This window comes from Labeo rohita, chromosome 18, assembly GCF_022985175.1.
Source record: "Labeo rohita strain BAU-BD-2019 chromosome 18, IGBB_LRoh.1.0, whole genome shotgun sequence".
NCBI classification, from domain to species: Eukaryota; Metazoa; Chordata; class Actinopteri; order Cypriniformes; family Cyprinidae; genus Labeo; species Labeo rohita.
The window spans coordinates 27,635,065-27,659,236 of NC_066886.1; the positions used below are offsets into that span (position 1 = coordinate 27,635,065).

General features: G+C 35.4%; 1 protein-coding gene across 1 annotated transcript; it reads right to left on the reverse strand.

The window, feature by feature from the left end:
* Window positions 1–2,326: 2,326 nt before the first annotated feature.
* On the reverse strand, window positions 2,327–20,786 carry barx2 (BARX homeobox 2). Its single transcript, XM_051134610.1, has 4 exons — window positions 20,375–20,786; window positions 12,148–12,445; window positions 5,599–5,683; window positions 2,327–5,157 (listed from the first exon to the last, which is right to left on the reverse strand). The coding sequence occupies exons 1-4, from the start codon at window positions 20,559–20,561 to the stop codon at window positions 4,888–4,890; spliced, it is 840 nt and encodes a 279-aa protein (XP_050990567.1). The 5' UTR covers window positions 20,562–20,786; the 3' UTR covers window positions 2,327–4,887.
* Window positions 20,787–24,172: the final 3,386 nt, after the last annotated feature.

Below are 24,172 nucleotides of genomic sequence, written 5' to 3' on the forward strand. Positions count from 1 at the left end.
GTGTTACTCTTGTTTTTATTGAATATACACTACCGTTCAAAAGTTTGGGGTCAGTAAATTATTATTGTTTCTTTCTTTTTTTTTTTTTTTTTTTTAAGAAATTAATACTTTTATTCACCAAGGATGTATTAAGTTAATAATTAAAAGTTTATTAAAAGTTAATAATAAATAATTTACATTGTTATAAAATGTTTATATTTTGAATAAACACTGTACTTTTTAAACTTGTTATTCATGAAAGAATCCTGAAAAAAAAAAAAAAATCACAGCTTCCAAAAAATATTTGGCAGCACAACTGTTGATATTATCCAACATTGATCATTCTAATAATAAATCCGCATATTAGAATGATTTCTGAAGGATCAAGTGACACTTAAGACTGGAGTAACAGCTGATAAAAATTCAGCTTTTCATCAGAGGAATAAATTCTATTTTAAAGAATGTTAAAATAAAAAACATTATTTTATATTGTAAAAACATTTTGCAATATTACTGTTTTTTTTTTCTATATTTTTAATCAAATAAATGCAGCCTTGATGAGCATAAGAGAGAAACTTGAATTTTTTTTAATTATTTTTTTTCAGCTTATTTTTATTTATTTTATTTTTAACAGAATGAACAATATGAAAATTAGATTAGCATAATATAAATTCTCAACATAATTTAATAGTAGGCCTAGTCATGTTTCCATCCAGTTGTTTGTATGCATAAATTCAAAATGTGCATAAAAACATCTGGAAACACTGCAAATTCATAGGTGGAGGTGGCAAAGCTAAGGTATGGTTAAAACCTAAATATGACTAAGGTAAATGCGATGTAGCAACAGCCATGAGACTGATATTCCTGACAGATAGGCTTACTGTCCAGAAACGCCCTCTCATGAACATGTGGCTGAATCAGACCTCTGTCTGTCTTTCTGACCCTCACTCTTGGCATATTCTTTTGGTATACAACATAAACATTTATGATAAACATTTTAATAAATGATGCAAGACACAGAAAGTCACCAAATTAGCATGCTGCGGGACAAAAGAAACACTTGTTGTCACTGTAGGAAGACAAAAGTAGCGTTACTTTCATCCCAAAAGGAACTCCTGACATTTAAATCCAATTTACTTCTATACTGAAAAACTCTGAAAAGCCAAACTTCAGGATGTATTACAGCACTAAATAACATGTAGATTGATCATTACTGTGACACATGAAACGAGAAACACAACAACTAAATATTTCTCTGCCCAATCAAGGGTTGCGTGCTAAATGTCCTGCCATAGCTTGGAAAGCAAATTTAGTCCAGGCTCTGAGAAAATAGCTTTTTGTTACTTTCGTCCCGCGTTACTTTCGTCCCTGCTCTCCCCTAATGTTAGTTAAAAACACAGTCATTATTTGTTCGTGTTAGTTCACAGTTCATTAGTAAATAATGAATTTAATATTAACTCAGATTAATAAATGCTATAGAAGTATTGTTCATTCTTAGTTTATGTTAACTAATGTAGTTTTCTAATGTTAACTAATGAACCGAATTTTCATTTTTGGATGAACTTACTCTTTAAGAAATATCCTGCAATGATAAACATACATAGTTGACAAATGAATTTGAGCTCCTGTTTACCATATTTGAAAGTGGTGATTATGTAGACTTGCCTAGGAGAACAAAATAATGAGAGAATATTAAAAATATCTTCAGTTGTGTTGTGAAGATGAATGAAGACTTATGGATCTGTAACATCATGACGGTAGGTATTTCATAAAAGATTTTTCATTTTTGGGTGAACTATCCCTTTAAACTTTTCACAATTTTTTAATAAAACCTAAATCACACTTAAAAGTTTGCAGAAGAAGCAGGTTTGTCTTTTATGCACATTATGAGTGAGCTGTAATAGCAAACTGGCTTGAAATTTTAAAAGAGATGACAGCATTTCTGGTACATGAATATAGTTTTTGGCTTTTGTGTTGCATTCTGGGAATTTCAATGGAGAGAAAATCTGTGAACTGAAACAATTTTGAAAATGACTGAATCCCCTATGGTGCACTTACTATTGAGTAGGGGAGCTGATTGAGACACCTTCACTGTAAAATAAATAAATAAATAAAACTTGTGAATAAAGATTAAAGTACATTTTACAATAAAATACTATTTCAGTCGTTCAACCTTAAATTACTAATTTAATTCAGTGTGTTACTTGCTATCTCTTTGAGTTATTTGTGAAATAAAAGACAAAGAATTGTTTTAATGTAAATCCTACACTTTTTGTATTTTTATTTCTTTGTTTGTTTGTATATAGGATGTAGTATGTCTGATCAGAAATCATGATATTAGACCTCCAAAATTAATGGTATCTTTATTAAATGTTATTAAATATGCAAACACACACACATACAATAAAAATTACAGAACATTTGGGTGAAAAAGGGATTCTCGTCAAATATCTATATAGTCTTATCCTCCAAAACAAAACAAAAAAAATACAAAATAACTACTCACCCAATAAAATTCAGTATGTACACCAGAAAAATAGTGTTTTTTTATATCAAAGAAGGAATATATTTTCAATATTTGTTTTTAGCCGAACACAGGGAAAAAAAAAAAAAACAGCTATACGAATAAAATCTTTGCAAAAGGCAACAACGGTTGGAAACAGAGCTTATGACATGCAGGATAGAGGAGACTGTGATGATGTATTTGTGGGCCGTCAGTCAGTTGTAGGCATGTGCAGAGCTCCCGCAGGCTTTGACATGTCCCGCAGATTTTCGTTTTTTTTGGCAGTTTTTTTTTTTTTTTTTTGCAGGTTTTACTAGTGTGAGTTTGATTTATTAATTGCTTTGCGTCCCTGACAGATTAAGTGGTTTTTCTTACAGTAATAAAACCAGCCTGCACTTAGTGGTGTCATACTGCGCCACACCAGGGTGGGGGAAAAGGGTTCAACGTTTTTTCATTCAAAGGGAATGAAATGGGACGAAACATACAATAGCTAGCATGATCCATCTGGGAGTTCATATATCATGTGTTTCGACCTCAAAGAATAGTACTAAATGGCCGTGCAAAGGTTATACACACACAAAAAGTGATTTGAAGAAAGGATTCGGTTGAAATACAATGAAGTCGAAGCATGCCACGCATAAAATGAACAAAAGAAACCATTTTTCTCTGCAAACAGGAACAGTGAAAATACATTGTCGTATGGCAGAGTGGGCACTTTGGAAGGTTTACTTAAATCAATACTACCTTTAATGTTTTCTCAGAATTTATGTTCTTTTTCTCTACTAAGCTGACAGATTCTTTATCCATTGAGATGTTAAATGGATAAAGCTAATCTTTACCCAAACTGGACAATCCTGCTTTAAAAAGAGCAACATTTTCTCATGCGAAATCCAGAACTCTGTACGTGTTTACACTGGTATTCATACTAACCCGTCCTATTAACTTTTAATGGCAGCAGCTTCATGGATATGTAAAAAAAGAAAAAAAAACCTCAAAGGGCACTTTAGCTTCTCAGATATATGTGTTTTGGCACAGAATCCCAAGCTACGGTACACAGGTGCACCGTAAACTACAGGCGCAATTAAACAAGTAATATTTACAGGGAAACAGAGGAACATACCTAGAAAAAAAAATAAACACTTACTGCTTGTCCAAATAGAATGTGCTGCACTGGTGCAAGAAAGTCAGTCTGTGTGATTCAGTTTTATATGTCGCCATATCTGGCAGCATATTAATGGCTTTAAAATTTTATAAAATACATTTCAGAGAGGCAGCTGTATGACAGAAACATTTAAAGCAATGTTACAATGTTGATCACTGCAACGCCATATATAGTGGAAAGTAATTGGACACTTAGGCATACTATAAAATGCCTGCATGTCATTGCATTCAATAACAAAATCTGCAAACAAACGGGCTCAGTGTGATTTTTAGTGGATGTATGATTTTATGAAGAAAATAAAAATAATGTCATCATTTACTCACCCTCAATTTCTTCCCAAACTTGTATGAGATACTTTTTTTTTTTTTTCTGTTGAACATAAAAAAAAAAAGATATTTTAAAGAAATGGGTAACCAAACAGTTGCTGGATCCTATTGACTTTCATATTATGAAGGGGAAAAAAATACTACGGAAGTCAGTGGAGACCAGAAATGATTTGGTTATCAGCACTATCAGCACTATACTTAAAATATCTTCTTTCGTGTTCAGCAGCAGGCAAAAACTAAAATATGTTTGGAACAACATGATGGTGAGTAAATGACCACAGAATTTAAATTTTGGGGTGAGCTGTCCCTTTAAGAAAGTTCCCAAAACGTTATCTATACATCATTAATGGAACATTTTTTTTCTGAAACGTTGTAATTGGACGTTCGTCTAACATTTTTTTAAATGTCACTACTTCTTTCAGAATGTTCAGAGAACATTCAAAAGTAACGGTTCTGTAATGTTTGCAAAATGATAAAATGGAATGACGTTTTTAAAACATTTTTTTAAAAAAGAGAGATGATTTGAACAGTTAGAGAACATTGAGGAAATGTTTTTAGAACCTAATGGGAATATTAGCAAAACATTCTTAAAACTTATTTTTTGGAAACTGGGTATGAACATGATCCACACTTTGACAACCAGAACACGTTTTATCATTTAACACCTAAAAGCTTAGTTTTGTGAAATGTTTCACTTGGGAAGTGTGCTTATTCTGTCTGTGTTGGATATAGAAGCCACTTAGTTTGATGTTTTGTTGTTTTGCAATGACATTCACACATTTTCGTGTGTCTAAAGTACCGCCATACTTTTTTAGGGCCACTGTCAGCTCAGAATCAGGCTTGGGAAGCCGTTCATCTGCTCAAGTCCAGAGAGCATCAAAGTCTTTCAGTAGCTGTCTTTGGTTATGCATCTGCATTTAGCTGGTTGTCATTGCTTCTGACGGAGATGGAGGGGCCTGTTCTTGCGCTGGAGTTTCTGGACAGATGGACTCGGATGTAGCGGATGTACTGAGATCTTGAGGTTGAGATTGGAAGACCTCCTCTTCCTCTTCGGCTCGTAGCCTCTGCTCCTCTGCTAGTTTGGCCGCCAGCCGTTCCTGGGCTTCGATCTCCTCTGTAGTTGGGATGGAGTTCTTCTTAGGTCGGCCTTTGGGCTTGGTCGGAGCCTCGTGTCCTCCTTTTAGCACCTAGAGAAACATGGACACACATATGAGCTGTGAAAAATGTGAGCCTAGTCAAAGGTGAGGATGGTTATTACAGTGATTAAGGGAAGATATATAGCCTCATGGGCTGGTCGTTTGCGCTCGTTTATCTCAGAGGTGAACGTTCTGTTGATCTTTTGTTCATGCTTGACGCTGACGTAGACCTGTACTGTCGTTTAAATCATCACTCAAACAACCAGCAGCCTGGGGTCATCGCTGTTACATGCACTGATTGTATTGAGTGCTGAGGAGGGCAGCTCAACACTGTCTAATGGACTTTTAATGATATGTTTCTATTTCCACACACAAAGCTTTGGTGCAGTTTCAACACAGATGTTTCATTGATACAAGATGACAGTATGCTAACGAAATAGGCTTGTAAGGTACATAGCCCTTGTTAGCCTTCAGCAAGTTTTTCTGACTCACCATTTTCTTCCATTTCATGCGTCTGTTCTGGTACCATGTCTTCACCTGGAGCTGTGTGAGTCCCAAAGACTGAGCCAGGTCCAATCTGCACACACGTACAATAAAACCACGAGTTCAGAGAAAGTGCATAAATCAAATACAACTGAAAGGATATTATTCTGTTCCAAAACCTAATGAGCTGCCTACAGAGGGAGCGTTTTAAGGCATCATTTTAGGTGTACTCCCGACACAAAGTAAGAAACTAAATTATACTACATCCTAAGATACATATTTTGGACAAAATTCAAATAAATACATACATACATAAATGCTATTTTACCCAAACCTTATTGTGTCGCCTCTATTACATTAAATTGTGAGTCCAAGTTTTATAAGCACTTTATACAAGGAGTGCTATTTATATGATATGCAGAGTTCCTGCATAAATATCAATTGCATGAATCAAAAACCAACCAGGGCTCAGCCAAAAAAATGCTCCAAATTATTAGAAAATAGGGGGTGGGTGGGTTTAATATGTCTTTTAATGCTATTGAATGTGTAGCAAACTGAATGCTTAAAAATAATATGAAAATTAAATGAATAAATCAACCCAGTCGCAAAAAAATACGCACCTCTGGGTACTTTTCTGCAACACCGTTTTTACGTACCTTGCTGCACGTTTCGCGACAGTTTCAAAGAGAAATAAAACCCAGCACGTTTTTATTGCGTTGATATAGATACGTATTGCTGTGTTTTATTACGTTGCTTCAGGTACGTATGGCGGTGGTTCAGAGTTTAAATATCCGGGGACTATGGTGTTGTAAATATGCCCTACACCAAACCCATCCCTAAACCTACCCGATAGTGTTAACAAATGCAAAACTGATATAAACATGCATTTGTTGACCCAAGCGTGCCATTAGAATCTTCTTTGCGTGCAGATTTGAACTGTTTTGTCGAACTGTAGTTACACGGGATTCGAACCAAAGCTCTTCGCCTTTTCTTCTACCAAAGAAAGCCATCACGTTTGAAAGCCTGTGTATATGAAGCTGGATATGTGATGCTAGTAACATTCGAAAGCATAATACTTTGTGCTAAAAGGAATGAAAAAAGGTGTCGGAGTTTGGTTTTGGAAACTGCAGTGATATGTACTTACTTTGTACTTATTTTACATATCGTGAAAAAGTGTCCCCATGCAGGTACGTTTTTGCCATGAGACCAGGTAGCAATAAATTCTTAGATAGATTAAATAGATTATCTTGAGTATTTTTTGCTTATTAGTATGGTTGAATTGGATCATCAAAGATCGGCAAAGACATTGGTTAATAAAATGGGATTAAATGCATAAAGGATATTTGTATTATTGAACATATTTAATTATTGCAGGTTTGCATCATATTCTGAGTTGAATTTCACTGTTTTTATTAATTTTGAGGAATACTGAATTTGTTTTTTGTGAGTGAGATGAATTAATGCATGTTCACATTTATTCTAGATCTAACATCTTACTCCTGAATTCTCTCAACAAGGGAACAGGAGAGATTTTAATCAATAAATGGGGGGGGGAGTAACTGGCGTTACTTATTTTAAAAAAGTAACTATATTTTCTTGTCAACTGAAAAGTAATGCGTTACTTTACTAGTTACTTGGAAAAAGTAAAAATATTACGTAACTCATGTTACTTGTAATGCGTTACCCCCAACACTGGTTATGAAGCTATGTAGACAGTAGTAACTCTTTTTTAGACAGAATTTAGGAGCAGAGCCTGAATGCCATTCTGGTGCAAAAAAAAACCCCCAAAAAGAAGTAATAAGGATGGCAAGGAAACTTCAGAACTGGAAGTAATTGACCGAAATCCCAAAGTCACCTGTTGTCTTATGCATAAAAGACAGTGGGTGGCCATCTAGAGTGCAGATGTACATGTAATCACTGCAAAATTCCCAAAGCTGGCATGACATATCCGAAGATTTTGCCAAGCTATGGACTGAAAAGTCTTCCCAGGCCGAATGTAATTGCAGACCTCCCGTAGAATGCCATCACACTTTATCTATACAGGATAAGGTAATTCAGTCATGGAGCTCCTGACTTGCCCGAAGGCAACAGAGGTTCGTTTCGGGGCACTTCGGCAGGCAGCGCATGACTAATGCAGTGACTGGTCTGCTGTAACGTGATAGGCAAAGAGGGGGGACATGTGAGATGGGATTTGAGGGCAAGGGAGAGCCAAATATCAAAAAAGTGCACAGATTTCTCTGCTTTCAAAGTGGCTTACACCAGCCAAGCTGGATTACGCACCTCCGCAGTCGAGCCTTTCAGAGAGTCACGTGACTGTGAGGTGCAGTGATCTTCTGGAAATGAGCAGATTAACACTTGCGCTCAAAAGCCCTTGACTTTGGTATCTCCTGTTTCTTCCTCTTTATCTGTCTGTTATCTAATTTTCCTCTCTTGTCATCTAACTTGCGTATGAGACAAGAGTTTTTTCCATTGTATTAAAGTTAATGTCTTCCTAAAAGGTACCAGTGACAGTACCATAGTTAAGTATCAAATGCTAACACTACAGTCAATTAATTTTATTACATTTATTTTATTGTTCATTATTTTATTAATTAGAATTCTTTCAAAATAATTTCATAAAAAAGACAAATAAATATACTGTCAATTAATTCTTGCACCATGTATTTTCATACTAACCACAAAGTAATACTACTATATTTGTAGTTCTTTTACTGAGGCTACAAAAAAGTCATTTGTCTTTGTAAAGTAAAACATGAATTATGTATATATTTATTTGTTAATTGTCATATCTGTCATACAGTAAATGGTGAAAGATGGTGAATTATGTTTAAGCAAAACATATGACCGCAAGTGGTGGGGAAAATTAGTGTTTTTTTTTTAAAAAACCTCACCAGTCTAGCTGTCTGTCATTTGTGGCTGCTTTCTGTGCTGTAACTGGCGGTAAGAAAAGCACCTCTGTGTTTGTGCTTATTATTCTTCAGAGAGAAACCACACACACACATGCTGCATTCCGCTGTCGGCACGTTCCTTGCAACTATGAGTTTAATTTAAGCTCAGTTTGGGTTCTGACATTTATTCATAATGATGATGAAGATGATTATTATAATCTCTGCCTCATAAAAAACCATTAAAACTTCATGATATAAATCATTATGCTCTATATTGCGACATGTTTTTCATTGCTTTCATGCTCTGATTGTGTGGCCTAGGCGGACAAGCCAAAAACAGCACAATACCTTCAGGTCGTCTTTGAGACTGATAGAAGATCAACCTGAGGCACTTTGAGGCCCATTCCTCAAACTTGCCAGGAGATGAGGAATTTCCCTCACTTGTTTCTTATTCAGCCACAAATTAATTAGTTGATTCCTGAGGCAGAGCTGCAGGCCATGATATGTGTGACAGAGTGATAGAGAGAGCTTAATCGTGACCTTGCTATGAACTAAGCGGCCTTTAGCCAAAACCTCCACAGAGAACAGAACCGATCGACCCCTGCAGGAACCAACAAAACAGACCTCTTTCATGCCATCTTCTCACATTTAACTTGTGTCTGGTTTAGGTTTGTAATTGCTGAGAAAATGACAAATTAGGGATGGATATTATGTTGCTAACTATATCAGGATCAGTTCTTATTAGAAGTCTGATTTAGCTCATATACTGAAATTCAACAAAATTAAAGCTTGTTTGTTTTTAACATTATTTTTAACAAACTGCAATTAAAACTGCATGACATAAATCAATATGCTCTATATTGCAACATTAAGCATTTTTAAAGCTTAAAATATGTTTTTTAATTTTTTGTTGTATTTTATAATTGTATTTTTATTTATTATGTTAATAATACTAATAAGTTATAATAATCAATATACTGAGTATTGTGACATTTTATAAATCATTTTTAAAGCTGCTTTTATTTTGTTTTGCATATTATTATTTTTACTATTTTATTATATATTATTTTATTATTATCATTATTACCTCATGATAGAATTCAACAATATCAGGGCTTGTTTTTTTATTATTTTAATGTTGTTGTCAATGATGATGATGATGATGATAATAATAATAATAAATTGCATTTTTGCCTAAAGCATGGAAAATTCTAGGTTGCCAATTTTATTGTAAAGACAAAAAATAAACAATGTAGGTTTACATTTACATTGATATTCATACCAGCTATTTGCCATGATAATTGAATATCAAAATAAATTTCAATATATGTCTATACTTACAAATGCTTTTCACTTTGAGTCAGACGCATTGTCTTTCTTGACAATTTTGAATGAGTATGTTAGAGGAAGTCTTGTGGTGGTTTTCTTTACTCTGTACGTCTGGTGGTGCTGACAGTTTTCAGACAATTCTGTCTGACAGCTCATATGCCTCAGGATCCGTCCTAAGGCTGTGTCTGACCAACAATTCAGAGAATGTGTGTGTGTGTGTGTGTGTGTGTGTGGCAGACACGCTTAGAATCATTGTAGGTGGGACAGAACTGATTTTGTGGGATTTTTACTCAAATGCACACTTTGGGCCATAATGGAAACACATCCACTCCGGCCAAATCTAAAAGCAGAGCCAAACTCAAATGGAAAAAGTGTTATGGCCAAAAAATTGTCCCATGAGAGAAGACCCACGACACGTAGATTACCTCATCTCATTGTACAAAGCCCCAACGTTTTTTTTTTTTTTTTTTAAAATACACCTGTGTGTGCTTTAAATGATTGGCATGAAATCAATGTAATACATTTTTGTTTGCTGTTCTTGGCATGTGTCCCTGTTGTCTTGAATGGGGTAGTGTTTCTTTTAAAGGCTTCTTTTGCAATTCAAAGCATGGTTAAAATCTTACTGTCGTCTTAACTGCAACACAGTGCTGTAATAGTTTAGCTGCTAGCAGTGAGTTTTGTTGTTGTTGTTGTAGTTGTTTCAAGTTTTATATGCATTTAGAATTATTTTAATTTATATTATATTATAATTACTCTGCTTTCTTAAAATCAACATACTGTGTACTTTTTTAATGTTACTGGTTTCGTTGTGCAAGATTTAATATTACATTTTATATTCCAATCAACCCCAGAATGAATTTTATGCTCCACTCAGAAACAATATCAGATAAAATTAAAAAATGTACATCTATAGTGTATCATAATTACTCTGCTTAGCGTATCAATTTGAAATTTGATCAAATTTCTATGAACTTTTTCTTCATGTTTTCTGGCTTCTGTACAAGATTGATTATTGCACATTTATGCCATATTCCAGTTTTTCAGTATAACTTATGAGGCACAAATACTGACCTTAAATGGGACATAAATGCAAAATTCACTATTAGATGGTGTTTGCATATAAATGTGTCTTAGCAGTGTGGATACAACCACCCTATAATGATAAAAATCCATTCACCCCCTTTTTTAATCCTTAAAAAATGAAATAATCTCAATTATCACACTGTCAAGCTCCGCCCACGACCTGTATTAGCATATTTCCGCCCTCAGCCAGTTGTACGCTGTCTGCCATTTTCTCCGCACTTGAGCAGCTGTAGTGACAACAGTGTCTCGCAATGCAGCTGTTTTGTAGCTGGATGTAAAAGTGAACATAAAAGTCTTCATTTTCTCCCAAAATCAGAGCCACTTAGTTCTGTTTTTGATGGTGATGCACCACCGAATACACAAAAAGGTGGGGTAAGCAGTAGCTCATTAGCATTTAAAGAGACATGCACCGAAACGGGTCGCTGTGAACACAGCTGTTTTTGACAAGGTAAAAAAGGGTGTTGCTTTACACGATCATTGAGGTATTTTAACCCTTGTGCAACCTTTTGGACATTTTTGTCCATTTCAGTGTTGTTCTTGTTGATCATTTTGCCTGTGTTATTGCCAGCTGCATAAATTTTGGCACAGGTGTGTATTTTTATTGTAATTTTACTATTTCACCCCATTTCCTTTAATAAATCTATTTTGCACTAGGTACAAAAAATTGTTCATCTCAGGACCTTAAGGACAAAAATGTCCCCATTGAAACCCATTAAAACTGCTATTTTTAATCACAGTGCCATTTAACTGTAAAATGATGCAATGTTTGTTGACAAGCTTTCATTCTGTTGGCAAGGCTTCAAAATTAAACTTTTTACAATTTTTTACCAGATGGTGCCATTTTTTTTAGATTTGGCCAATAAAGCAAATTCTCACTTTATTTTTTATTTTCTGCCTCTGCATATTATAGAGCCAACTGGATAAATAATACAGTTATAATTGTGTGGGTGTGTTGGTATGGATGTCAGAGTGTGGTCTGAATGCGGGTCATAAAAAAAATTGTGTGTGTGCTTGTAATATTTTTTGACATGGACATTTTTGTCCACTAAGGACCTATGTGTAACTTTTTTTTATTATTATTGACGCACAAGGGTTAACCAAAGTATGTTGCAGACATTTCATGAAGACCCCAAAGAATCATATCAACTTGTGGAAAATTGGGCATCCTATGTTCTGTTTGAAAAACATAAACCTTTTCTAAGCAAAAATCTTTTCTAAGCAATCACAGTGATATGATGTTTCCTCATCAACCACTGACCTGTCTGGAGTGGAGAGATATTTCTGTTTCTGGAATTTCTTCTCCAGGCCCAGGAGCTGCAGCTCTGTGAAGATGGTCCGGCTGCGGCGGGGTTTCTTCAGCCGCGGAGTGCTGTGCTCAGTGTCTGATTCGCTGCTAATGCTGACGGGTGTCTCGCTGGCCGAGGGCTCTGAGCTCAGTGGGTGCTGGGGTGACAGAAGGGGCAGGTGAGGAGACGCCTGAGAGATCTGCGGGAGGCTGCTGGGTGGCTGGTGTGTGATCACAGACAGGAGAGGGTACGATCTCAGAGGAGTAGGGCCTGCGAGAGCAAACAGTGAACATAATGGTCTGGTTAATGCTGATTTTATACAAATATTGATCATTTTCGATAACAAAAATCATTAATGATCATCAACAAGGTGATTAATGTTCTGCTCTTATCAGTTCTATTAAACATTCACTTCACTATCTATCTATCTATTTATCTATCTATTTATCTATCTATTTTGAATTTCTTGTTCCACTCAGAAAATATTTAAATTTTTAATTTTAATAATTTATAGCATATCAGAATTATTCTGCTATTATAAGTTATAATATAAGTCAGAATTATAAGTCAGTGTAATACAAATTCCTTTGTACTTTTATTGTTACTGGTTTCATTATGCAAGATTCATTATTATGATTATGGCAATTTCCAATTTTTTATTTTTATTTTTTAAACTTTATTTGAAAATTTCAAACTTGAATATGTGAAAAAACAGTTCTGTTCTTATCAGGTCTATTAAACATCATACATGACTGTAAAATCCAGTTTACAAGCTGCTAAAGCGAGTCGCCAATAACGCTGAGCTTTAACAGCCGTCATGTCCGAGTGAACTCAAACCTTGTAATGGTGTCAGACTACCTTCACTAATGGTGTAGGTAAGTGTTAAGAGTTTCGCCCCGTGTGATGTAAGGTGGCTGAACCTTAGGTCTGCTCTGGTGATGTAACTAGTGTTTTACACTGAACTCTGGGAGTATAATGACTCTCCTATGATACAAACTGTCAGCCACACAATGCACTCTGGGTAATAATTTTTAACTGGGGCATCCGTACCCCCTCCCTTACAGTTTTAATATTTCTAACTCTCTCTTTCTTTGTCTCCTGGTCTTTTTTTTTCATACATCAGCGAGACGCCAGACTCCATAAAATGCAACACAGGCCCGTCTGAGCAGAGAGAGGTCGCTTCAGCGAGCGAATAATACCTCAGGAGAAAAAAGTTTATGTCATCAAGCAAAAAAAAAAAAAAAAAAAAAAGATCCTGAGATTTACTGAGTAAGGTGAGAATGGAAGAGCGTTCGGTGAAATGAATACATGATGTCATGTCCATTTCACAGGCAAATTGGTTGCAATCTTATTTAATCCCGGTAAATGCCTGGGAGTCTTATCTAATCATTTGATTGCTTATAGATAATAAGAAAAATGACTGTGGTAAAGCCAAATATTTTATCAAAAATCATTTCCTTATTGAATATGACCTGAGGGAAACATTAACATCAGAAGTTCATTACATATAAAAACATTAAAGTTTGTATTTGTTGCAATTTACTGCAAATATTGGGATGCAATTTCTCTTAAATACTGAAATTGTTGCCTTTTCTTTACTATAATAAAATAATAATTTCATTAAAAATGTCATTAAAGAGTCCTTGCCTACAGGGCTTTTATGCAGATCTAGATAGGCAAAGTAAACTACTTTATAAATGGCTCGTAATGCCATTAGGCAAACCTAGCAGTTGGAAGCCCTGTACACATCATATATATTTGAAGATATTACTTATTGCTATTTTATTTTATTTTATGTTATGTTATGTTATGTTATGTTATTTTATTTTATTTTATTTTATTTTATTTTATTTTATTTTATTTTATTATGAGCAATATAGTGGAAGAACAGGACAGAGTAGTGAAAGCAGAACTTTTCCACACGCACATACATAAATGCACAAACATGTATGCACTCACTTTCACATGTAAGTCAGGATGATCTCATTGCTGTCAATGCAACACGTTCAGGCATGACATCGCTTCTGGCTCATCTCTCTTTCCTTCTTTCTTGCCCTCCCTGTTTTTACTTCGAAATCCACACTGTGTGCCATCAGCACAAAAGTCTTGTAAACATTTAGTTTCTGTATAATTATTATTATATATAGAGAGAGAGAGAGAGAGAGAGACTTGCTAAAACTCTTGCACATTCGCTTCTCTCACAGCAGACATATACTGCTGTTCTTCTCATCTGCACTAATGCATCAGCTTGTTTGACCTCAATCTCTGATTCACATTTGCAATGGTAATAAGACAATCAATAAGCTGCATAATTGTATCCTAGATCCCAGTTAATTAATGAACTTACCTAAATGAGTCAGTAAGATTTTCCTGAGGCCTTATTATTATGATGCCATACTTCTGGATTACTGTAAGTCCGGTTTATGTTTTGGGAAAAGTATTGTGAAAATTGCTTTCTAAAAAAAGCTGTAACATTTAATTTGAACTAAAAATATCCAAGGCAGTTTGGTGTTTCATTTCCTTGTTATGACATGCTGGGTAAGGGAAAATCTTTGACTTGTCATTCACATGTTGTGAACAAAGTGTCAGGTTTTTCTTACTCACAATAAAGCTGTGTGAAGCTCGTGCTTTCCCCCGACTGATGGCCAAAAAAACAGTAGCAAACTTTAAGCTCTTGATTGTGCTCTTTCAGTCCTGTGTTATTTTCTGTGAACGATTGGATTCCAGCGGGATGATTTCATTTGGCACTTGATGTGCATTTGAACTCTCAGTAACACAGTACACTGTGTTTTGGTTGAGCCAGGTGGTGACAGATTTAATGCTTCATCACTCGTTTGAGTTTTTATCTCTCAATATCTGTTAAACCTATCCAGCAAGTTGGAAGAACAGAAACACACACACACACACACATAAGATAGAGCTCAGCCTCTGTAAGCGATTGGAAAGAGTTTATTTTTCCAAAATTTCCTTGCTGCAAGCCAGTTTGCAGAATATGCTCTAGCATAATAATGTTTGATAATGCAGCTAATGGCTTTTTATTTGGCTCAACATCCCTTCTGACTGTAAAAAAGCGTTAAGCTCTGGAAAACATTAAGTAGTGTACTTCTGTGTATAATGTTACTTATAAATGTTTAGACATGAAACAGTACCCTGTGAATTATTTGGCTTCCAAAATTACCCAAAGGGAATAAAGCTAAGATCTCACAACAGATATCCGTAATACCCTGATAATACCTTTCCATAAATGTGTAATGCCACACCCTCTGGGTTGCATCATGGGTGAGGTCTGACAATTGTGACAAAATGCATCTATAATTGTATGTTTTGTTTATGTGTGTGTGTGAACTTAATTGGTTCTCATCTGAAAGACATCCGCTTTTATTGTCTGCAGTGGATGAATGTAAAAGACAAGGTGTGGACGGCTGTGAGCCGTCTCTCAATCATTTACTGCTCTAAAGGAAACTCATCCTCCTATTAGGTTGTTTTTCAGCATGCTGTCATAGATCACACTATCGATGATTTTTATCTGGATCTCCTCCTTTCAGAAATGCTCCTAAAAGCTTTTCCTGTGTTACGATGAGAGACGTGTCTCCAAACGAAATATTAAAACCTGCTATTATGCTGTGCTCCCTTCTCAGGTGAAAAAGTGCGTAGATCTACACCTTATCTTTGTCAACACCAGTATATATTCAGACAAGTGTCTTCAAGATAATAAAAAAAGGTGATAATAAGTGGAGGGGCCTTGAATCTTCCTGAAGGGCTACTTGGCGATAATGACCAGATAACTGTACCGCAAGCTTGTTACACAGCTACTCACCAAATTAATAAATACGTGGACATGAAATAATAATAATAATAACAAATAAATAATTGTACTTATCGTATAATTTTAAAACTTCCGCTAAAAAAAATAGTCCATTACAAATCACAAAATAATCACCATAACAACAAAATGAACATTGTTACAACACTATAATGCTTTTAATACTGATGTCCTCTAAGGTCGTTTTCGCTACAGGCGATTCGGGGAAATACTGTGCGAGACAGACCTACGTTTTGATACGATCCGCGGAGTAATACACAATAAGTGAAAGTTCCGCTTGAGTTTACAGTAGGCCTGTAGGTGTCTATTAGGTAGTAAATAATTTCTGTAAGAGCTGGAGCTTCACGGAGAATTGTGGAAACTACAGAAAAACATCCAAAACTCAAAAAAAAAAAAAAAAAAAAAAAAAAAAAAACAAATATCGCTATGAGATGCAGGTCGTGACGTCATATGCGTTTCAGAATGTTTGGTGTTTCTGTTGAGTTTAACCCATAAATCCTGTTGTTTGCGCATTTGACACCTTGCAGTTGTAATATAAGCCTGTACGTTAAATAATGGATGATTTCGTCGTGAATAGATTGGTTGTGTTTGCAGAAGTTATTAAATAGACACTGTATCTTTACTTTGGACATTCGGGAACAAGCTTGCATCATTCTAACTGTAATCGTGTGTATATATGACGATTATATTTGCCCTGCGCTGACACAGGCATACATTAAACACTCAGAGCAGAGACGTTTTGAAGCTTTGCCGATTCAAACACATCGTTAAATGGATATGAAATATCTAACAGGTGAATGCCGCGATATAGTTTACCAAAGAGCCCTGTAATATTAGAGAATGTATTTAATCTGTTTGAATTTCACATAGATGATCACACATTTAAAAAATGATTTAGCCTGTCAATGACTGCCTGTCACAACTGTAACCGGATATTTTGAAGTAGCAAGTGAACATACTTGTTTTAATGAGTCAGGGTTGAATTCAGTCATGTTGAAGTTTGGAAGCAGATAAACACTAAATGAGAAAATAAAGGGGAAAATGCGCATTTGAATAAGTTATCATTTAGTTTTGCTCTGAAATTCCATATCATTTTGACTAATTGACTCTCTTGTATTTTGACGTGTCTTACAGCGCCTCCTAGTGGTAACAACGTTTACAGTAGTTGTGACGACGGATATTCCATTCAATGTGGGAAAGTCCAGGGCCAATGGCCTTTTAGTAAGTGCCAGTCTTAATGCCAGCTACATTCTATATTAAGCAGTACCATCCATTGATGTGCTGGCATATAGAATATCTCACACCCCTCAGACTTGAAAAGAGACAGTGTGTGCAGCGTTGTGATATTTGGGCTGGATATTCTATCCTCCCGCCCCGGCCTGCCAAAACTCTCACACTGCCTTGTACCTCACAGCTGGACATACAGACAGAAGGAAGCATGTGTGCATAAACGTGCCTGTGTATTCTCGCATAAATGTTTATGTCTTCATACATACATAGGTATACATTTGTGTGCATGTTTTGTTGCACTTGCACATGTGTGTTTGTGTTTAATTGGTTAGGTATGATGAAAGTGAGTGACCTGATAAAGCTATTTTTATCGTGATCCCGTCCGTTTAGAGGATGTGTCTCTGATTTCACAAACTGCACAGCAGGTATGAAGGAGCAAAGATGCTCTCTGTCAACACGCATCAAGATTGGAGAGGGATACTTTGCACTTTTCTAGACTAGTCTGGAATTTTGCACCCCAACACTTGATGCTAAATTGCTTTAGATAAATTTGTCTCCTAAATGAATGACTACATGTAATTACAGCTCAGTTTTGCAAACGTATGCATTCTCCAAACGAAGGTTCCAAAAGTGGATTTCACAGCGATGCCATAGAAGAATAATTTTTGGGTTCCTCAAAGAACATTTCAGTCAACAGTTGTCAAAAGAACCATGTTTTTTTTAGTGCAAAGAGCATTTGAATTATCTGAAGAGCCTTTTTCCAGTTAAAAAAAAAAAAAAAATAGTGCATTGGAAAGATGTTAAAGATTCTTCATGGAAGCATAATGTAAATCAAGAATGTTTATTTAAAAAAATAAACATAAATGTTTCAAAGTATCCGATTGTAATATTGGCTTTTTGGGCATCATCATCATTGGTTGTGAAATTAAGGAAAATCTCTTTGTTTTTGTGTGTTGTGAAACAAGATATATACCTAGAACTATCCATCAATGCTAAACAAGATTTGCTGTGAGATCAGTCATTCTGACCTGAAAAACTTGCTTGTTTTGCAACTTACAGCACTTAGTTTTACAAGACCGGATTTTATATGGTCATATAACTACTGTAAAGAAAAATAAGGAAAAAATAAATGGCCTGCACTGCCAGGACTTATATGGATAACTGTCAGCGTACATTTTCTGCATTTGTCAAATGTTAATAGGGAACAATAATGCGCAAAGGGTATATTGAACAGTGAGTGTTAGATGACAACTGGAATAATATTGGATCTGTGATTCTCTGTTTGCGAACTCACATATGAAATGACAGAGTTAAGTCCTTGCTAAACCTTTGGATGGGTCACAGTTGTTGCGAGAATTCACAAATGTGCTTAATCAATCCTTTAAACCTAATTACACGGGTGCTGCTACCAATACTACCATGATGCAATCACGATCTTGAGGGTCAAATGTTTTTGTACGCGTCCCATACAGCCTGATGTATTTAAACCTGGATTAATGACATGCCCGGAACATTTTGCAACGTCTTGTGAACTTCACACAATGCTTCTCATTATGATGGAATGACATTGCACCTGTTGCTTCAGTCATACCTGACTGCATCCTATGTTGCATAGTCAAGAGTGTGGCAACAGTTCTGTAAATAGATAAACGTCCTGTGGCTTCCAAGAGTTTGTGTTCCTTGGGGCAAGTAAGAGGAGAAGATGTCATTATTTTACCACAGATAGCCAACTCATGAATGTGACAGTTTAAATGAATGAAACAAATGAAGTTTGGGGAATATGCACATACCAATATCCTGAGGTCACTGAGGCAAAAACGGTCAAAACATGGTAGGCTAAACCGTTTAGAGATGAAATATGATGACTGTCATCTCATTGTGCTATGATAAATCATCAGGGAGTGGTGATATTTCAAAGGGTGGTCTGTCTGTGGAGTTTAACTATTATCTATTCAACTATTCATGAGCGAAATGAAATTCAAAAAGAAATGTTTTACATAATGTTAATATATATATATCTCAACGCATGTGGTGGAAATAAAATAAAACAAAACCGAACAAAAATGTTTATGTGTATTTTAGGGCAAATAATGTCAAATAGGTGCATGTCAGGTAGATGGGAGATGTTCGCATCACGTATCTTTATAGTATTTATTATTATAGACAAAAAAGTCACTCCACTTTTAGCGGTGCCGTTACCTTTTATGTTTTAGATAGTAGAAGACTTTACCACAAACACATTATCTATTGCACAATTGAACTCACCTCCTAGAAACAGCGTTTGAACTTAAATATTTCTATTTAAATATTATATTTAACTTTTCAGTAGAAATATGAATTCGAAATATGTTAAAAATGCACTTTACCGAGTGCGTAAGAAGAGTTGGAGTACTTTAACATTTATGAATAAAATATACAATTGTTTATTATTTTTAGCGAAACGTATTGTTTAATGTAGGATAAAATATCGATAATAACTATCGGTTTTCTGGCCGCTCCTTTATATAAAGAATTTAGAAATATGTGTTAATCTACCGCTTTCCTGGCCGTTCCGTTTACAGAATTTAGAAACACAATAAGTTAAATTATATTTTTTATTACTAGTTTTAAAATCTATTGCAATAAACTACTCTAATATAAATACTTAATGAAAGCAAAAATAAGTGCTACACTCAATTTCGGAGCAAGATTTCGCACGTGTGAAAACATTACAAATTCATTATAGGAAGAAAAAACAGCATAGTAACTTTATTTTATTTCTGTGTAAAAAAAAAAAAAAAAACTTTTTCTCCCCCTTTTTTTTACAACAGCATGTTGCATGCATATTATAAACAATGCTTTCATTGCTTAAATCTTACATTTAACATATCAAAATAACTTGTGTAATTTCCTCTCATATTATGACTATATTTTCCGCTTGTTTTTCTTAATTAGCAATTGCAATAAAAAGGCTGAAAAAGTTAAATGCATCGAGTTTTTTGGGTTTTAGTTTTTTTAGTGCTTTTTTTTTTCTTTCTCAGATATAAGGGCAAATACATCATAAAAAGACCAAAGAATGTCTAAATGAAAAATATCAACGTCCATTCAAAATTAGAAAGCACTGCCCAAAAAATAAAAAAATAAAAATAAAAAAGTGTGTCACTTACCCGAGCATGAATGCAGAGGTTTGGGTCTGACGATTAACGAGGGACAAACCGAGTAAAGAGAAAGTTTCTCGAAGTAATCACAAGTTTCTTTGGAGAGGATCTCGTCGATCATGAAAGTCTTGTATCGTCTTCTGGCGGCTTTCAGCTGCGCGCTGCTCGCGAGTCTCAGCTCTGCTTGACAATGCATAGTGTCCAGATACGCGCCGTGTGACGTTCAGCACAAAAGATCTGATAATCGCCTTCTTAAAAGTGTGTAAAACTTGTCACGTATGTTACTGATCTAAAACGACATCTCATTTGATCAGATCTGGCGTCCTCTTGCAGCTGTGCTGCGCTGATAGTGTGTTCAGTGTCTTCCGCGCGCTCATTCATGTAGCGAGTGCGCGCTGCGCTCTGAGTCACCGCTATATAAACCAACTATCCTGTCACTACTGCACTGCTGTATGCAACAGCAGACACACTTCACGTCAATCACCCTCTCTCCCTCACTCTCTCTCTCTCTCTCTCTCTCTCTCCCTCTCACTGTACAGCAGAACAATGAACCGGTTTTCTCTGTTTTTTTTTTTTTTCTTAATAACTGATCCATGGAAATTTTTGATGTAGTTACGATTAATGTACAGTGTTCATGTCAAAGTCTGCGCTTCTTATTGTCTTCTTCTTCCTCCTCCTCTTCTTAAATTGTTGTTATAATCGTTGTTTTAAAAGGTAGAAATAATACCCTACACATTTATTGATTTATTTATTTAGTAGCTAGCCTAGTATTCCTTTTTTTAAAACAAAGTTCTGCAGAGGAAGCACGTGTGCGACTTATTTTACAAATGATAAAGCGATACGCGATAAGCTTTGTCTCTAAAATTTAATTCACCGTGAGACAGGTTTTATTATTCACAGTGTTCATAAGGGATCTCTTTTACAAGAGAAAAGAGTCCGAATGTTTTTAAAACTCATTCTGAAATATTCAGGATAAAATATAGTTGAAGTAAACATAGAGCAGGCGTTGTCTGTTTACAAAAGAGTTAACATCATTTAAATTGAAAAGGCGACAAATGATTTAATGATTTCCTTTCATTCCCATTTATTGCGGGTATTTTGTGTTGCTGTTGGTGGAAAACTTCTGTCGATATGGAAACGCCTGCGTGTCTTAAAACTTTCAACGATCGCGTAAAGCAACTATTTCACTTGCCAGGACAAGTGGAATCATTCATTCACATATGAAGGGCAAAGTTAAGCGCTTTGCTTAACAAACAAAAACTACAGCAAATCACAAGCGCATGGCTCTTTTTACTCCCTTTTTTAGATTGAATATATGTAGTTTAACTTTATAACGAATTTTATTAATATCTATCGTTCACAACAATTATTACTAAAGTTCTATAAGTTAAGACCATAACATTCAAATAGTTTAATTAGACTACAGGCTACATTTAACGTTGATAAACTAAAACGATTTTATTTTATGAAATTAAAGGCATTACATATAGCTAAATAGTTTTAAAACTTGCTGCCTAATTATTCATGATAACAGCGGAGAGAAAACACAAGTCCTGTTTATAGTGATATATCGATTTGATTGCTTGTGCTTTTAAAAATTGAAACATTTACTGCAATATTAAATTTATGCAAGCCAATATTCGATTGTCAATAATCATACACTTTTATAAGGAATAGCATAGACAACGAATATAAGAACTTTTATATGATAACTGTGGAGACGGAAAGCATTTTGGTTTGTGCTGTATCATGAGCAGTTAGTTTTCTTTCTGGAGTAAGAACAGCAATATGATATAATTTGAGAAGAAGAGGAAGAACAAAACAGCCTACAATTGTGTGTTAAACTCTATAGTCACATGTCCCAAAAATACTGAAGAGTGCATGGTAGATTAGACTTGAATAACTGGTGAAATAACGGTAGAAATACCAATAGATAATTCCGGTGGCATTTCTGAAAAGTTTCTTTCTTTCCTATTTTAAGCAAAATTCGAAAAAATAAATAAAAAAATAAAAATGTAAAAATAAATTAAGTCATGTTTCCCTGCATTGCTTCTGTAAGAGTCTTTTCGTGAATTACGAGGCAGAATTGACAGGTGTTCGAGAAGTGTTTCTCATATCAATGTCAGCAAGTTCAGACAGTATTAACCGTGTGAAATGATGGAGGTGAACAGACATTTCTCTCGGGTTTGTTACAGAACAAGTGAGAAAGACAGCTCTTTCCAGACAGCAGCAGCAGTTTTGTTTGACATTATGATGCTTATTACAGATGGACCGCGGCTTTGATGTCCGTGGCGCACTGAACTCCTTCATCGAGCACAGTGTCGGGTTTCTGCTTTTCAGAGCCGTGTGTCCGATGTCCAAATGATTATCATTTTCCCATGTATGAGAGTAAATATAACTCGCAGAAGATCCGAGATAACAGCCGCCGCGTTCAAAGCGTGAGGGATTATGTAAAGGAAATATAAAGATCTCCACTGGAAAAGCTTTGAGCTCTTTTTTGGTTGGAGACCTTGATCAAAGGGAAGAAATGAGAACAACTGCTGCTGGCTTTAAAACAGGGGGATACAACAGAATATCAAGATAAACAGACTGTACAGTGGGAAGTGGGTTCATATGGCACCTGCGAACTCCACACAGCGCCTGGAGATTAGATAGATAGATAGATAGATAGATAGATAGATAGATAGATAGATAGATAGATAGATAGATAGATAGATAGATAGATAGATAGGCCCATGTTTCACTTTTTACAGAAAAAGTTGGATAAGCCTTGACTTCCCACAACAAGTTAGCAAGGTCAGTTAAAATTTAAGATAGATAGATAGATAGATAGATAGATAGATAGATAGATAGATAGATAGATAGATAGATAGGCCCATGTTACAGAAAAAGCTGGATAAGCCTTGACTTCCCACAAGTTAGCAAGAGGCAGTTAAAATTTAAGATAGATAGATAGATAGATAGATAGATAGATAGATAGATAGATAGATGGAGATAGATAGATAGATAGATAGATAGATAGATAGATAGATAGATAGATAGATAGATGGATGGATAGGCCCATGTTTCACTTTTTAGAGAAAGAAGTTGGATAAGCCTTGACTTATATTAAAACAAGTTAGCAAATAAGTGTCAATTTAATTTACGAAAACAACCAAAAATATTTCTAATTATATTGCTAATTTTCTTTCTTGTTCAGAATTGTTAGCAATGACAATGACCTTATTGAGAGTTGTTTTGTTTTTTTGTACACATGCAAAAATTAAAACATGAACTTAAAAAGGTAGAATATTTTAACACTTAAAATACATTTTTTAAAATAACCAATAGCGTTACAGAGTAATTATATTCATTCACTTTCATACAACAATATGTTGATTGTAATAGACTAGCGAAAGGCTGACGGCGGCGAAGGGCCACATGCAGCCACCGCTTTCTGCATCACGGACGCCAAGCAGCTCAATCAATTAAGCAGTGAATGTGCAGAGGCTGAGCTCCTCAATAACGCGTTTCCCAGTACAGCAGCTTCATTAGAACCCGATCCTCCGCAGATTAATGCAGAGACACAGGGCTCAGCGCACTTTTGGATCGAGAAGCTTTGTGGGGATGTTCGGCTTCATACGCACCGGGAGCCGCTGACAGCAGCTAAAGCACTTTCGGAAGGGCAGATTATGACCTTAGATCGGACATTAAAGGATTGCGCCTGATGTCACATAGTTGTTGTAGCGCGACCACTGGCAGGTCAATGCCGCTAATTGTATCACGACTATTAATGTTTCAGTTCAAGTTCTCATGATACATTTTACA